The sequence below is a fragment of the Chenopodium quinoa genome, unplaced genomic scaffold (assembly GCF_001683475.1).
Source record: "Chenopodium quinoa cultivar QQ74 unplaced genomic scaffold, ASM168347v1, whole genome shotgun sequence".
NCBI lineage: Eukaryota > Viridiplantae > Streptophyta > Magnoliopsida > Caryophyllales > Amaranthaceae > Chenopodium > Chenopodium quinoa.
In genome coordinates, this window is record NW_018742238.1 from 2,154,067 (window position 1) to 2,170,530 (window position 16,464).

General features: G+C 34.9%; 2 protein-coding genes and 1 long non-coding RNA gene across 3 annotated transcripts; all 3 read right to left on the bottom strand.

The window, feature by feature from the left end:
- Positions 1 to 7,569: 7,569 nt before the first annotated feature.
- Positions 7,570 to 8,016, bottom strand: LOC110735023. The gene is made up of 3 exons (XR_002513974.1): positions 7,923 to 8,016; positions 7,746 to 7,808; positions 7,570 to 7,646 (listed from the first exon to the last, which is right to left on the bottom strand). It is a non-coding gene; the product is annotated as an uncharacterized LOC110735023 (long non-coding RNA).
- Positions 8,017 to 9,400: 1,384 nt separating this feature from the next.
- Positions 9,401 to 10,752, bottom strand: LOC110735837. The gene is made up of 2 exons (XM_021916021.1): positions 10,346 to 10,752; positions 9,401 to 10,241 (listed from the first exon to the last, which is right to left on the bottom strand). The coding sequence occupies exons 1-2, from the start codon at positions 10,750 to 10,752 to the stop codon at positions 9,401 to 9,403; spliced, it is 1,248 nt and encodes a 415-aa protein (XP_021771713.1).
- A 573-nt stretch (positions 10,753 to 11,325) lies between these two features.
- Positions 11,326 to 12,620, bottom strand: LOC110735847. The gene is made up of 2 exons (XM_021916029.1): positions 11,432 to 12,620; positions 11,326 to 11,390 (listed from the first exon to the last, which is right to left on the bottom strand). Exons 1-2 carry the CDS (start codon positions 12,618 to 12,620, stop codon positions 11,326 to 11,328), a joined length of 1,254 nt encoding a protein of 417 aa, XP_021771721.1.
- Positions 12,621 to 16,464: the final 3,844 nt, after the last annotated feature.

The following is a 16,464-nucleotide window of genomic DNA, read 5'->3' on the forward strand; positions in this document are numbered from 1 at the left end:
AATAGCTCAATTCTCATGCTTATAGCATCAATAAAAATTATATGAACCATAATAAAATTCTCTTTTCATAAACCAAACCAAATTAAACATTTAGTTTAATTAAACATGCTCTTAATCATGCCAATAAGTAATAAAATTCCCTTTTCATAAACCAAACCAAATTAAACATTTAGTTTAATCAAACATGCTCTTAATCATGCCAATAATAAAAGTGTGGTCCATATTCAACATGCCATCATAATTAATTCCAATCAATAATTCACCTCAAATAATTCATGCTTCGCAAATCAATCACCAAAATCAATCCAACCAATAATTCCAACCAATGCCTATCATGATACTAACTTGGAATTAATTAAACAAGTCCTACCATGGTTCTACACACTTAAATAATTACCGAGTACGCGAATGTACCTCGAATATGATCTCAAAATCACCACGACTACACGAAATCACTCATTTGGAAGTCTCCTACAACCCTAAATTACAAAGAGACATTAATACTTATTCATAATAAATTTCCAGCAATATATGCACTCTTTAAAACACTTTTAAACCTTCTAAAACATGTTGAAAATTAATTAAAACCATCAACTTTTATTCCAATTAATGGATAATTAAAAATCCTTTCGGGAAACTTAATTCTAGCTTCTACATAAAAATTTCAGCATTAAAAAAACTCTTAAACTTGCTGTAATTTAGTTTAAAAACATTAATTTCAATAGTTTCAATCAACTACAATCAAATTCCATCAATAAACATCAATTTAGAAACCTAGGGTTATCAATTTGGGGCTTTTTAATTCAAAAATCAAATCTGAAAATTATATACATATTAATCATTTTTAAAACATCATAAATCATCACACACACCCAAATTCAATAATTAATCAAAGCTAGATGGATTTAAAACAAAAAGAAGAAGCTTCTTTTTTTTTTTTTTTTTTTTTTTGTAAAACCGCAACCCGCAAAGAGGGAGGGAGAGTTGCCGGCGCGCCACCTCCTGCGGCTGCTGCTGCTACCGCTCCGTGCTGGCGGCGCCCGGCTGTGGTGGTGGTGGCAGCTGGCCACCAGTCGGTGGTGGTGGTGTGCGTACGTGTGAGGTGAGTAAAAGGGAGAGGAAAAATTAAGGGGAAAGAAAAAATAAGAGGAGAGAGAAAGAGAGTTTACCTTTGGCTATTCTCCACCTTGGGCAAAGTTTAATTTGCTCATAAGATGGGTATTTATACTCTCTCTCAAAACCCTCCTAACTTAATTTCCCTTTTTACCCTTAATGATTCCTACTCCCATTCTAATTGGCTTTTGACTTTTTTTAAAACTCCATTGACTGTAAATCCTTTTATAATTTAATATGCTCTAAAGCTTCTAAATAATGATGTAAAATATTTCCAAAACAAATAAATAAATAAAAATGGATTTTTAATTAAAATAAACCTTTTAAATTAGGAAATTTTAGAAAATAACACCACAAATTTCTCAAAAAATGGATTATAACACCACAAAATCTCAAACTTTTATTATAACACCACAAAAAAAAGTCCAAAAATTGGATTTCACCACCAACTAATGGATTTTTGGATGGAATCCGTTAGTAGGGCCCACTCTGGACATGTGTCAATAAGACATTGGTTTAAAAAATAAAAAAAATCTACACCCTAACCTAGCCTAGCCCCACCACCAGCAACCTGGACCCCCACCGCCGACAGCCTAACTCCAGTCGCCGGCACCCCCTACCCTTACCAAATCCGTCGAAACCAGTCAAAAACTACTCCATCCACTTCGAACCACCACGAAACTACCGCAAATCACAACCAATTCAAACCCAACTCGCAATTCCCTAAACCCTAACCAACCAAAATCGCCCACAACCCACATTCCACCACCAAAAACGGCCACTAGCGGTTGAAATCGACCGGTTTAGGGCCTGAATGGTCAAACTCGACCCTAATCGGTCGATTCTAACCACTAGCTGCTGTTTTATTTTTAGGGAGTCAGAAATTTTAGAGCTCATAGATAATGACATAGCACTTATACTAGCACCCAAATCACATAAAGGTTTATCAATTATCAGATTACCAATATGACAAGGAATAGAAAAACTACCCGGATCTTTTAGTTTAGGTGGAGATTTATTTTGTAATATAGCACTACATTCTGCAGTAAAAGCAACTGTCTTTACCTCACTAATAGATCTTTTTCTAATCAAAATTTCTTTCATAATTTAGAATATGCAGGAACTTAAGTAATTAATTCTGTGAAAAGAATTGTTACCCAAAATTTTCACAACCTCCAGAAACTTACCAAATTGCTTATTCAATTTACTCTTTAAATGTCTATTAGGGAATGGAAGTTTGATAGCTGGACCCTGCACATCTCCATTCTTGTCCTGGAATTTACCCTACAAAGAATTATCTAAAGAGATTAATAAGATCTCAACATGTGATGCAATCATATTATCAAATCAAACACTAATTAACTTAAGGAATATGAATATTGCACACTTATCTCAGACAAGTGGGAGATTGAAGGATTTGTGTCACCGTCAGGTACAATTACTAGATATATTAATGGATTAATATTATGGAGATAATAAGTTCATTCTTTTGGGTAGTCATTATCTGTTACTAGACATGATCAATGATCTTTAGGCTAGTCAAATAGTCCAAAGCCCAATAGAATGGATCCTACAAGGTCACACAAAAGGGTGATGGATTTAACAAAGAAAGAGGCCCATCATTGGGCCTCTTAAGAGGTGGCCAACCATAGGGTTTAAAGAGGTAGAAGTTTGGGCTTGGTTTGGACTCTAAGTATACATGTGATGTATAAATAGAGGCCTTGGCTAGGGTTTGATATACAAAACAATTAGCAGTCAATTGAGAATTGACAAGCAAGCAACTAAACCCTAGCCTCACGCAATCTTTCTCTCCTCTCTCCCTTTCTCACATTCGTACAGTCGTACGGCCGCACGATGCAAGGTGGTGCACAGTTGTGGTGTTCGTGGCTGGTTTTCTCCTCCCCTCTCCGTGGAAGATGGTTCAAAGTGTTCATTCCCGACTATCTAGCAATAGTGGAGGTTCAATCCTAGCCTGTGGACTGAGTAGAGGAGAAACACTTGGGGAACTTATTCTCCCTTCATTTCAGTCATTCGTGGAAATCACGTGTCAAAGGTATGAATTATGTGATTATTTATGTGTTATGCTTGTAGATCCTGATTAGGTGCGAACGAATATGATTCTTGAAATTCTGCAATATAGTACCTAAATCCCTGCACGTACTCTTTCTAGAATATATTTAGTCAATCCTCCTCAAAAAATGAATAGATTTTGGAAAACTCTTTAGTCCCTTCAAATACAGCCAAAGTGGAAGATGTTCTTATGGAAGTTACTTAATAATGGTTTAGCAGCAAAGAGTGAACTTCACCACCGAGGTGTTGCGATACAAGATGTGTCCTGTGATTTGTGTGGTACGCAGATGGAAGATTTTAACCATCTATCTAGGAATTGCAATATTGCTAGAACAACATGGAATGGTGGTAGTTTGGGCATCCACTCTTATTACATGGAGACCTTTCTCTCTCAGATTGGATCTAATATTATATCCGACTTTTTATTAGTTTGGATGGGATTTCGAGTTCCAAGATTAGCACATTCATTAGTATTCTTTGGGGGCTTTGGTTATGTAGGAATAATAGGGTCTTCTCCCTTTATTCACCTATTACTAAACCAATGGGATTGGAAATTATTGATATCTTGAAAACTCATACTATTTTCTTGGATAAGGAGGCAACACTTGATAGTGCTCACTCTCCTATTTTAAATGCTTGTTTAATTTATCCACGCCTGGGTTTTATGTGGCACATTTAAGGATAACTCTTACAAGCCTAGACTTGGTGAAGACACATATTGATGGTTCGTGGTTCAAAGACACAAGAAGGGAGCAGTAATGGGTTGGTGGGAGCAGTTATGGATTATGTACTTCATCTGTACACGAAGAAGCTTTGGCGTGTCTGTACAGCTTACAATGGGCTTCAAATTCTAAACATCCACTCACCTATATTGCTTATCAATTCTTATAATTTGGTTACTCTCCTAAGGGGTGACGGGCGCGGGGACATCAATTATCTATGGTTGGTGCAGCTAATTAAACTACTACATAGGTTGACTTTTCACCATTATAGTATATACAAGCAAGGCGGATAGACATCGGGTTCATCGGGCTCACAAAATTGCACGAGAGGCTACAATCCATTTAATTTGATTTAATAATAATGTGTAATAGTGAGTATTAGTGTCAGTGGCTGAGGGAAGGGGGGACAATGGGGGACAGCTATCCTCCCTTTCGTGAAAAAAAAATCAGCTTTTATTATAAAAAAAAAAGAAATCAAAAGGCAAAAGACAAAAGGTAAAAGAAACAACAAAAGCAACTAAAGAATAAATAAACAAACACAACTTACCTAAAGTCTGCAAGCAACTTGTTGTCAAAATAAAAAGTCTGCAAGTTTGTACTTTTGTCCAATATTCAAGCCCACAATCCAATTGTGACGTGTGTGACGTGAGTGACGTCACACAAAAATCAACTGTTTTCAACTTTCACAACTTTCCGGCGATCAATTTTCACATCTTTCCGGCGACAATCAAGTACTTTTCCCCAATTTACATTAAACAAGTAAGCCTTAATTTTTAATCATTCCTCTAAACCCTAGTTTTTAATTTTTAATTGTTTAAATCCCAATTTTATAATTGATAATTATTGGTATACCAATTTTTAATTGTTTTTTTGTGAATTTTTTAATTGTTATAATAACTTAATTGTTTAAGCCCAATGATTTTATTGTTGATTATTTAAATCCCTATGTTAGGGTTGTTAGTTTGTATAGTGTGTTAAATTCACTACAAAAAAATGACAATAGGCAACACATAATATTGCAACAAAATGACAAATGTTGTCTTTTGCAGGAAAAGGCAACAATACTTGTTTGTTACCTTGATCTTGAACAATCTATACCACAATACAATGTAACAGTTTAAAAAGTGTTGCTTTAGTGTATGTAAGACAACAGTATTATAAAATGTAGCCTTTTTTTAACATAAGGCAACATTTATTTCACATGTTATCCAAAAAGATAACAACAATAAAATTGTTATCTATGCAACAAGTTTAGAAACGTTTTTTCAAGGTATGTAAGGCAACGATTGTTATATGTGTTTTCATTGCTTTATGGAAGCCAATAGTTGTAACACTTTTACTTACTCCCTCCGTATTTTATTACTTTCTCATTTCTCCATGCGCGGAGTTTTAGAAGAAATTAGTAAAATATTGTGTAAGGTTTTCAAAAAAGAAATGAGCAAGTAACAAAATACGGCAACAAAAGAAAAGTAAAGCAAGTATTAAAATATAGAGAGAGTATAGTTTTGTTAACTTAACGACACAAATATGTAACAAAATCATATCATTCTTTAATGAAGTAATATGTAAGCTGTAAATCTGTATTCATAAAATTATTACTACATACGGATATTCAGATCAAGAATCATGTATATCTTTTTTACAATTTTGTTATAATATTTTATTTTAGTATAATATTGGTATTGTTAAAAAAAATCAAGACATTTAATTTAGAAAGAGAATTCAAGATACATTATATTATGTATGTAATAATAACTATAGTATGTCGATGAAACTAAGAAATAATTATACTCATTTATACATAGGTAAAAGTACAAAATCTTATACAATTTATGTTTATATTCCAAAAAAAAAGATTATATAAGATAATATGATATATAATCATCAAAAGAATTCAGACAATACAATTAAAAAATATGCTAAAAACTGCATGTTCCTGACAAAACTCATAACAAAGAAGTTCATCCAGTATACTAATTACCAAACATCTAAACAAAATTATATTGTTTTGGAACACATCATAACATATTGACATACTAATAAAAATGCAAGTCAAAGAGTGAGAAACCCATATCCTCGTCCTCACTTCCCTTCTCTAGCTTTTTTCTTTTTTTTTTTTTTTTTTTTTTTTGGTAAATAAGAAATATTATTTCCAAAGAATAAAGAATACAACTTTACAAAAACGCAAAATTGTAACTCCCTAACTACACAAGCCCCGAAGGCAGACCAACACCGAAACAACCCCAAACTGTAAACCGGCCACCTTCAAGGAAGGGAACCTGAAAACCGAGAGGGAAAAAAACACACTGAACTCAGGTAAACAGGCACCTTCTAGGAAGGGAACTGAGAACAAGGACCAGGACAACCAATAATAAAAAAAAAAAAAAACACACACACACAACCAAAAAAGCTCAACAAAAGCACCATGCAAACCGTAGGAAAAACAACAGCAGCACCTAGCCCATCAAGACAAAAACAGCAGCAGCCAGAAGAGCAGGCCAAGAAAAAACAGCTAACCAAAAGCTACAGCAACCAAAAAACAGCACAGGAACTGCTCAGGAACTGCAAACAGAGCCCAGTAGCCAGGAACAACACAACAACCCGACACCAGGAACCAGAACACCAGCAGACCAGACCCTAGCAGACCTGAACTCAGCAAAGCTAGAAGACAGCAGATCAATAACAAAAACTAAAAGACCAGCTCCCAGCATCCCGCACACATCAGCAATATCCAAACAAACCAGAACAGAGACTGGAGCAGAATCTTCATCAGAGCAATGCTACAGGACCTCCAGAGTACACAGGAACAGGACAGCAGCCAGAAACCATTAACTAACCTCACCTCGTTAACTAACCTCGTGTAGCTAGGGGTGTACACCGGTCCTAAACCGGACCGGACCTGGACCGATTCTGTTGGGACCAGGACCTAAATCAGGGGATTTTGAGGACCGGAGACCAGACCTGATTCAACAGGTCCGGTTCCGGATCAGACCTCAGGTCCAGTCCGGGTTTGGACCTGAACAGACCTGTTTTGTATTTTTTTCGTTTTTTAATACATAACCTATTGGACCTACATATGGACCTGTTTTGTGATTTTTAGACCTGTTACATAATTTAATAAATACATAAAATCTCAAATTATCAATCACAAAACTACATAAATTCTATAAAGTCCCAATTCTCAAACACCAAAAATACAAACCTGGTAAAATTAACAAATAACTCATAAAATTACATAAAGTCTCTAAGTGTCAAATACTAGAAATACATAATTCTCCAAAGATAGCAACACCAAACCACACCATTACTGTACTTCTTGACAACAATGGTGCAGAATGTCCAACAGTGCCTGAAGGTCTTGACAGCACCATATATAACAATGCAATCTAATATATCAACTGCATGTTTAAGCTATATGTATACTCCTATCTCTGACACAAATATTAGTCTGTTAGAATATCAGAGGATACATTTGCAATTCTTGCAAACAGTATGGAATAAAAAAACTAATGTTAGTAATAGTTTTTATGATTGTACAAACCTTAAAGCACCAAATTCATCTTACTCGAATTTGCTGAAGGTAGTTTAAGAATTTAACCAATGAAAAGAATTTGCTGAAGGTGTTTATTGAATCCTTACCTAAGCAACTTTTAGCTCGGCTAATCTCAAACAATCAAGATCCTCTGAGAATAGTACGCCACTAGCAGAAAGAAGGCGTCTAAGAGAAATCAAGAAGCGTGCCTGTGTATTGTATGAGAGAAAATTGATCAGAAGATGCCTAATGACTTGCTCTGAACAAATATGAGTTACTCCATAACAAACTTGAGAAAGGAAAGGTACCCATTGAAATCCAACAAGGACACTCCAACAGCCTAATAAGCCTAATCCTTGACTTCTTACGAGCTGTCAGATTATGAACAAAGGCAGGGATATGCATCAATTTCACCCGAGGAGAAGAGGATAACAAATTTTATAATTGTAAGATATTTGTAATACTAAGGAAGATCAGCAGAATACCAGTAATACAATTGCGCCTAAAGCAAAACATCCACTCATTGATGTACTAATGAATTTGAGATCCCTGCTAGCCTTCACATGATAAAAAGTGAAACATCTCAAATTCTTAATTTGTTACTTGATCATCATATCAATAGCTACAAAAATTAAACACAAAGCGACAATGAAGCAGCATGTGTCAAACATATCAGCAGAGTTGGGTTTGGGTCTATCATTGTAGATTTCTGGATTTGAAGTGTTTATACGCATCATAATTTATCGGGCTTTTGAAATGATATTCACATTTGGTCTTTTTTCTCAGTCAGGTTTAGGTCTGCGAAGCTCAATTTGTGGGAAAGAATTTTAGGCTAACTTTTCAAAGACTTTCATATATCAAGATTACAAATTTACAAGTTAGATTTAGTCAGATTTAACCCGGTTGGGTCAACAACTGACAGGATGCCAGCCAACAAATTGACCGTGATACTCTTAAATATAGCTCCACAAGTGGAAAACTATATTTATCGCAATGAAATAGACAATATTCATTGAAACAAGGAAGCAAGTTAGATTTTACCAGCAATGTACCCTCACAGGGGAGTATACCAGGTGTCACACTCAAAGCAAGGAAGAAGTTCGGTGAAGCTGCACTCAATAGACCAGCTGCACATGTAAAAGATTAGAGTCTTATGGGAAAAGGTATAAAACCAATGTGTAATGTTTACGAGGATCAGGACAGACCACAGAACAGCCAAACAACAACACAAACAAGACAATTAAAAGCAACAGCAAGACCTCCTCTAAACAAACAAAAACCTTCCTGAAGACAACCTGCAATCCAGCAACAAAGAACCACAACAGTGAGAACAGCAGCTCCCAGCAGACTAGAGAACAAGAGAAGCCAGACCTGCAGCCCACTAGCAGCTCCCAGCAATACAGGAAAGCAAGAGAAACCAGACTTGCAGCAATAAATAACAGCCCCAGCTACAAGCACAGCCAGCCAAACGAACAAAGAAACAAGGACCTGCAGCAGAACAGGACATAAATAGCAGCAGCAAACAGCCAAACAGCTGAGCAGGAAAGCAGCTACAAGCATAGCCAGCCAAACCAACAAAGAAACGAGGACCTGCACAGCTCAACAGAATCAGCCTCACAGCAGACAATAGCATAACAGAAACAAACCACTCCCAAGTAAACACAGCAAGCAGCAAAAACAGGAGAACATGAACTAGCTAGGAATGCTAGCTCTAAGCTGAAACAGCCACTGCCTGCTGCCTGCTGCTAGAGCTGGAAGATGCCTGCAGCTTTCCAGGCTAGTGGCTACATGCTATTAATGAGATTATCAAATAATCCCACAAAAAAAAAACCGAAACTTTTGATCATTAAAACAAATAATTTTGCAGTCAAATAAAACCAATACTGTTTAAGCTAAAATCCCTAGGCTTTTATTACTTCAAAGTTACTAAAAACAGAATACTAGAAAGGACCAATCATATTTCCTAAGCTTCATCTTCACTTGCTTGCATGAAATCCCATAGAGTATTATCCTCGATTTCATCATCCGATTCATCAATTTCCGGCTCTGCTTGCATTTCTAACATGTATTCAGGAACGTCAACAGTAGTGGTAGGCAAGTCCTCTCTCAACCAACTAACATCATAGTCATCAGCAACAGTTGCCCCTGGGTGAACACCATCGCTAGAAGATTCATTCCAATAAGAAACTCCAACATCACCATTTGATTCTTCATTCATATCAAACAAGTCTCCGGGGATATTTTCCATAACGTAATGTAAATGATTTTCTTTGGAATCTTGCACATAAAAAACTTGGTTTACTTGATTAGCCATCATAAAAGGGTCATTAGTATAGCATAACCTTTTAAAATTTGCACATGTTAGCCCAAACTCATCTTGCTCCACTTGAAACCATTTACAGCGAAACAATACCACTTTGAAATGTCCAAAATAATCTAACTCAATGATATCCTCCACCACTCCATAATATTTGACGTCCCCAACAACAGGATTTTGATCCCTGGAACTTGCAAAACTCGACATTGAAGATGTTACACTAACTCCACTACATTGAGTTTTCCTTTTTGACTCATGTGCAGTTGTATGAAATTTGTTACCATTTATTAGGTACCCTTTAAAACTTCTCACAGTATAGTCAGGACCTTGGGATAACGCCTTGATTTCTTTGGAAACATTTTCTTCCCGTACACGGTCCTTGAACAATGCTCCAATATCATGACTGTGTTCTTGTGCTCTCTCCCACCTACTCCGCTTACCCCGTCTACCTTGACTTCTTTGACGATTCACTAAATCTTGATGTTCACTACATACATATCACAAAGCAACTTAGTTGTATTAGTCAATTATAAATAACAAAGATTAAATATAGTTATATGAAATACTACCAATTTAAATTTACTTACTGACCTTATGTAATCACTTATTTCATCACAATTAAAGAGTACATAGCGATGAGCTTTCATCAAAGTGTCTTCATCTAAAGAAATCTTTTTGCCTTTGTTTTTCTTTTTTACACCTAAAGGACGTCCAACATTAGGAAAAAGGCTTCCATCTTCATTGGATGCAGTATCATCATCATCATTTCTAGGTGCTCGATTCACCTTTGAACTAAATTCATCGTGAAGATACCTCGAACAAAACATAAGGCATTCTTCTGCCAAGTAGGCCTCTGCAATGGAACCTTCGGGTCGACTTCTATTTTTTAGATATGACTTCAATTTACCTAAATACCGCTCTTTCGGATACATCCAACGACTTTGAACAGGGCCCCCAAGCCTTACCTCCTCTACAAGATGAAGTGGAAGGTGGACCATTATGTCAAAGAAACTGGGGGGGGGGGGAATATCTTCTCAAGTTGGCAAAGTATCTCTATGATTTCAGATTCAAGATCGTCAAGATCTTTAGGCTTTAGAACTTTCCTACATAGACCCCTAAAAAAGGATCCTAGCCTAATCAAAGTCGATGCTACTTGCTTAGGCAAGGTATTCTTTACAGCAACTTGGAGCAAATAATGAAGCATAAAGTGCGCATCATGGCTCTTGTAACCAGCAACTTTCCTCTCATTAGATTGGACACATCTAGAGATGTTTGATGCACAAACATCGGGAAACTTAGCACCTTTTATCACACCGCAGAAGAAGTCTTTTTCACTTGAAGATAAAGAAAAACAGGCTTTGGAGTATAAATGCTTCCCTCTATTATTTGTTCTCTTTGGATAGAGTTCATTTCTTATACCCATTTCTTGTAAATCAAAGCGGGCTGCCACATGGTCCTTAGTCTTTCCCGGGATATCAAGCAAAGTACCGAGCACACTGTCACAAATATTTTTCTCAATGTGCATAACATCAAGATTATGACGCAAGGTATTAGTTTTCCAATAAGGAAGCTCAAAGAAAATTGATTTCTTCTTCCAAGGAAATTTCTTTCTGCCCTTCTTTTGAGTTTTCCCAAACTTATTTTCAAACCCTTCTAAATCTTTTAAAACCTCAGAACCTGAGAATCTAGCAGGAGGAGGAGGCCTTGTCTCTACATTACCATCAAAAGCTCTCTTATTACGACGCCATGGATGATTTTCTTTCAAAGAGCTACGATGTCCCATGTAACACATTTTATTGCTATACTTCAGGTATTTGGACCAAGTCTTATGATTGCAATTCGGGCAGGCAAATTCTCCTTTGGTGCTCCATCCGGACAACATTGCATAAGCAGGGAAGTCACTGATTGTCCATAACAAGGCTGCCTTTAAAGAAAATGTTTCATCTTTCACAGCATCATATGTGTCAACTCCTACTTCCCATAACTCCTTCAATTCCTCGATTAATGGTTGCAAGTAAACATCAATGTCATAGCCTGGAGAAGAAGGACCAGGTACAATCAAAGAAATGATATTGTACTCGGACTTATTATATAACCAAGGAGGCAAATTATAAATGGATAAAACAACAAGCCAAATACTATATGACACACTCATAGTTCTGAATGGGTTATAACCATCAGTGGTAAGACCCAGCCTTACATTTCGAAAATCACTTGCAAATTGAGGATGTGCAACATCGAAATCTTTCCAAGCTTGTCCATCAGCAGGATGCCTTAATTTGTCATCTTTCTTGCGATCAGTTTCATGCCATGTCATGAGTTCAGCCGTCTTAGAGCACATGAACAACCTTTGTAGACGAGGTTTAAGAGGAAAGTAACGCAGAACTTTTGCAGGAACTCCTTCGTCAGGCAATGCATCTTCCTCTTTTTGCTTCTCATTTAACTTCCACCTAGAAGCTTTACAAACATGGCAAGACTTGTCATTTGCACGTTCTTTCCAATACAACATACAATCATTAGGATACACATCAATTCGTTTGTAATTAAGTCCAAGGTTCTTCACCATTTTTTTAACATGATGAAAAGAAGTGGGAAGCTTTGCAAATGGAAAGGCAACACATTGAAGCTTCATCAACCCATCGAAAGAAGAATTGCTCCACCCGTTAAGGCATTTAAGTAGATAGAGTCGCACTGTGTATGAAAGCACAGAAAAATCCTTACAGCCTGGATATAATTCTTCTCGTGCATCCTCTAACAATTTATAAAACTTTTTAGCACTCTCATCAGGACCATTTCGAAGTTCTTCTGCTTCGGAGCTTGAACCTCCTATAACCTCTCTGAAAATATCATTAATCATCTCATCCATATTGTCTAATGTGTGTTGATTATCACATTGATGCCCATCTCCCCTTGAAGAAGACCATGTTGTCAATCCTTCGCCATGAAAGTTCCACACTTTATACCTCTTATTAAATCTGTTAGCAATTAGGTGATTGAAAACCTCCTCCCTTGGGAACCAGAATCTATTAACACACTTCATACATGGGCATTAAATTTCCAGTTCATCATCTTCCTCTGTGTCCATGGTTGAATTTAGAAATGCAAAATCTAGAAAATTCTCAACTCCTTTGATATATTCTTCGGCACTGTGGGGTGCATCAATCCAATCTTTGTTGATGTTTGCCATTGTAATACTCTATAGCATAAGAAGTTATATGGAGGATCAACACAACAAAGGTAATAAACTAAGAGAAAAATATTGACATGAATTATAGGACTGGCTAAAACAAAATAAGAAGACAAACTTTCTGCAATAAAAATGCATATACAATTTTTCAAACAACAGCAATTCATATAGTATTGGGGACAAAGCAAGGGTTACTGGTGAAAAAAGAAAAAGTATTAACTTTAAAAATTAGATATTAAAGGTCACAAATCTCACAATACGACAATTGTGTCACACCCTAAAAGAGATACAGCCAAAGAGAATGGTAACAAGCACCTAACAATCCCACATATATACATATATCAGATTATAGTCATTAAACATCAGATTCTATTCTACATCTGATACAGCCAAAGAGAATTGCAACAAGCAACTAATGAATAATAGAATGAAGAATTATATTATCCATACATCACATTATAGCCTGACATACTATGAAATTAAAATAGCTAGTTGAGTCGAGTTGCCAAAAACTTACTTGTCTTTGTTTCTTCCTCAATCTACAAGCTGCTATCTTTAATCTACTCCAGGCAAGATGATACAAAGCAATCTATACTATCTAGAATATACTCCAATAAATTGCAATTTGATACCAGAATACAGTAATCAAAATCGAATTTTAGAACAGAGACAATCTTTTGGTTTCGTAATTGGGGTTTGTTCGATTTTTTGGGAAATATGGTTAACAATTTTTTTTTTTAATGAAAATTTAGAACGGTGATTGATTATTTGATTTTGTGGGAAGTAGTTTGTTATGGGTTGGTTTGTTTGATTTTGTGTGCCTGCCACCTACTCGAATTAATTGGGTTTGTTTTGTTTTGTCTTTTTTTTTTTTTAATGAAATTTTCTTTTTCCTTTTAATACAAGAACACTGCTATATTTTACTAAGTATTAAATCAAGAGATGCTAAATCCAAAAATTTCCTACTAAGCATTACCTTCAAGCCAATCTTTAATAATAATAATAATAATGTCAAAAAAAATTACTAATAATAATATAGTATGAAATATTTTGTGAGGGGAACATACATTTATTAAATCATGATTAGATTTATTGAAAGAGATAATCATAAGCTTAAACTTTATATGTTATTATCAATTATAATCTATGTTGTGTCAAAAAAAAATTATACTCTGTATGTTAACTATGGAGTGTATTTTCTTAAATAAAGTATGATTAGTGATGGTTAGATGAATAAGTGTGTAATAATGAATGAGTAATTGACTATTAGTTATAGGTAGAGTTGTCAACTTTAAATATTGTATCAATTACGGGCTTACCCTTGACGGATCGAGTCATAACGAGCCAAATTCCTCTCAAGGCGGGATAGAACCATAGCCTTTGTTGTGGTTACCGTTTTGATCCACCTCATTCATACTGGGTTAGATCAGGTCTTGTCAATTTCGAGTCAAGAACTATTGAGTAAAGATGACATCTTTGACTTTTTTCACTATTTATATGCTAATTTTGACCATCGTTTTTAGTAACGTATAAAAATAAAATTTTATCTTGAAATATATTCTTAAATAGGTATTACTCCGTGGTAATAAAGTTTTATAATCTCAACTTGTTAATATTTTTTACCAATATAAAATCATATTTATCTAAAGTCAAAGTAATACATATGTGTCAAGTTTCACTGTGTCGATTATATAAGAACATGATTAGTGTCAACTGGTTATATCGTATCAATTCAATTACGGGTTGACCATGTAGTGATTGGATCATAATGAGTCAAAGTTACCATTTTAATCCACTTGATCCGTTTGGATTAGATTAGTTGTGTCAATTCAACTTGTTATGTTCGAAAACAAGATGGGCTAACATCAAATCGGCTCAAAATAGTTTGGATTTCATCTGATATCTGTATAGGTCGATGTTGCGTCGGGTTAAGTTTATGATTGTCAAACTAGACTTTTACATTTTTATAAAACTTATTAACATAATAAACAATTTGACTTTCACATGTGTATAAAACTTAATGGTAAAACTCACTATATGATTCTTTTTATTCTATATAATAACTTATTCACATTTGTATAATTAAAAATAGATTGTCATAATGGTCAAGGTTACCCTTTTAAACCACCCGATTTGGGTCAGATCATTTTTTAGTCGGGCCAATAACTATCGGGTTCATGTCAAGTTTGAGCAAAGCCATTAACTTCGTATTGGTTAATAATGCTCAAATTGGAGTATTAGGTTCAACACGGGTTTGGGTGAGCCTATTTCATATCAGTTGATTTTGGGTCTTCTTGATTACAGTTTTGCTGATTTCGATTCAATATTACATTTGTATAAAACTTCGTCAAAAATTATTACAAACAAGACTTTATTGTGTTCAATTTTATTCCCCTTATTTTACAAAAAAATAAGCTCACGTAAGCTTAGATAAAATTAAATATGCTTTAGAGAAACTTGAAATAGTTCAGTACGGTAACTTTTTTGCAATTTTGGATAACTTTTAATTTCTTGGGTAACTTTGAAGCCGATAAGATTTTAATGTAAATTGCCATTGAAATAAGTTTTATAAGGATATTATAGTTACTTTTACTGACAAACCTTTAATTTTTATCGGTTTATAGAGAGTAAATTTATCATTAGAACATAGACAACATTTTATTTATATTGGGGGGGGGTAATATTTGTTCATAGCAGACTAACTAATAATCACTTTAGGGAAATATTAATACAAATATACAATATTTATTGTACATCCAATTTTTATTTTATTTATATTTTTTCCTAAAAGAAAAATAGTTTGATTTTTATTTTAAATTTATTTTTATCCCAATAATAGATTACCATCCACAAACTAGCAAGTTGCAACTAACTTTTAGCCATTTTAATTTATTTGTTATATCACATTACAACTTTGTTTCATTAAGATATTTTTTAATCCCACCCAAGTAAGATCCCCTAGTTTATTCCAAAGTAATCTACAAAGAAGTGAAGAACCATCTTTCAACCAAACTTTAAAAATAATTTAAAAAAAAAAAAAAAAAGTGAAGAACCAGCTAGAGTCGGTATCTTCTCATTATTAGAGATTATGATACTCCACTTTTATTTCCCAAAAAAATACTCCACATTTATTTCCCAAAAAAAATAAAGTTAAAAATAAAACCCATCATCCTCAACAACGAAACTCGTCAACTCCTCAACCCCAGTTTCTTCTCCAAACCCGCGAAATGGTGAATTTTTTTTGGCTCCAAAATTTTTTAATTATGAATCAGCAGTTACTCCACTTTTCAGTTGTTGATCTCATTATACAACACACTCATCACCTTAAAATCATCGTATCCATCAATCGGTTACTCACCTCCTTTCTTTCTACTCAGGTCAGAGTTAATTAAGAGTATAAAATATCTGTTTTGTAATTAAGTAGTTGCTTTGCTCTCTACTCACACTGCTTCCTTTGCTTTTATGATTGGCTAGTTGGTTTTGATGCCGGCAAAGTTGTCGTTGTTTTCTGAATTTCGTTTGT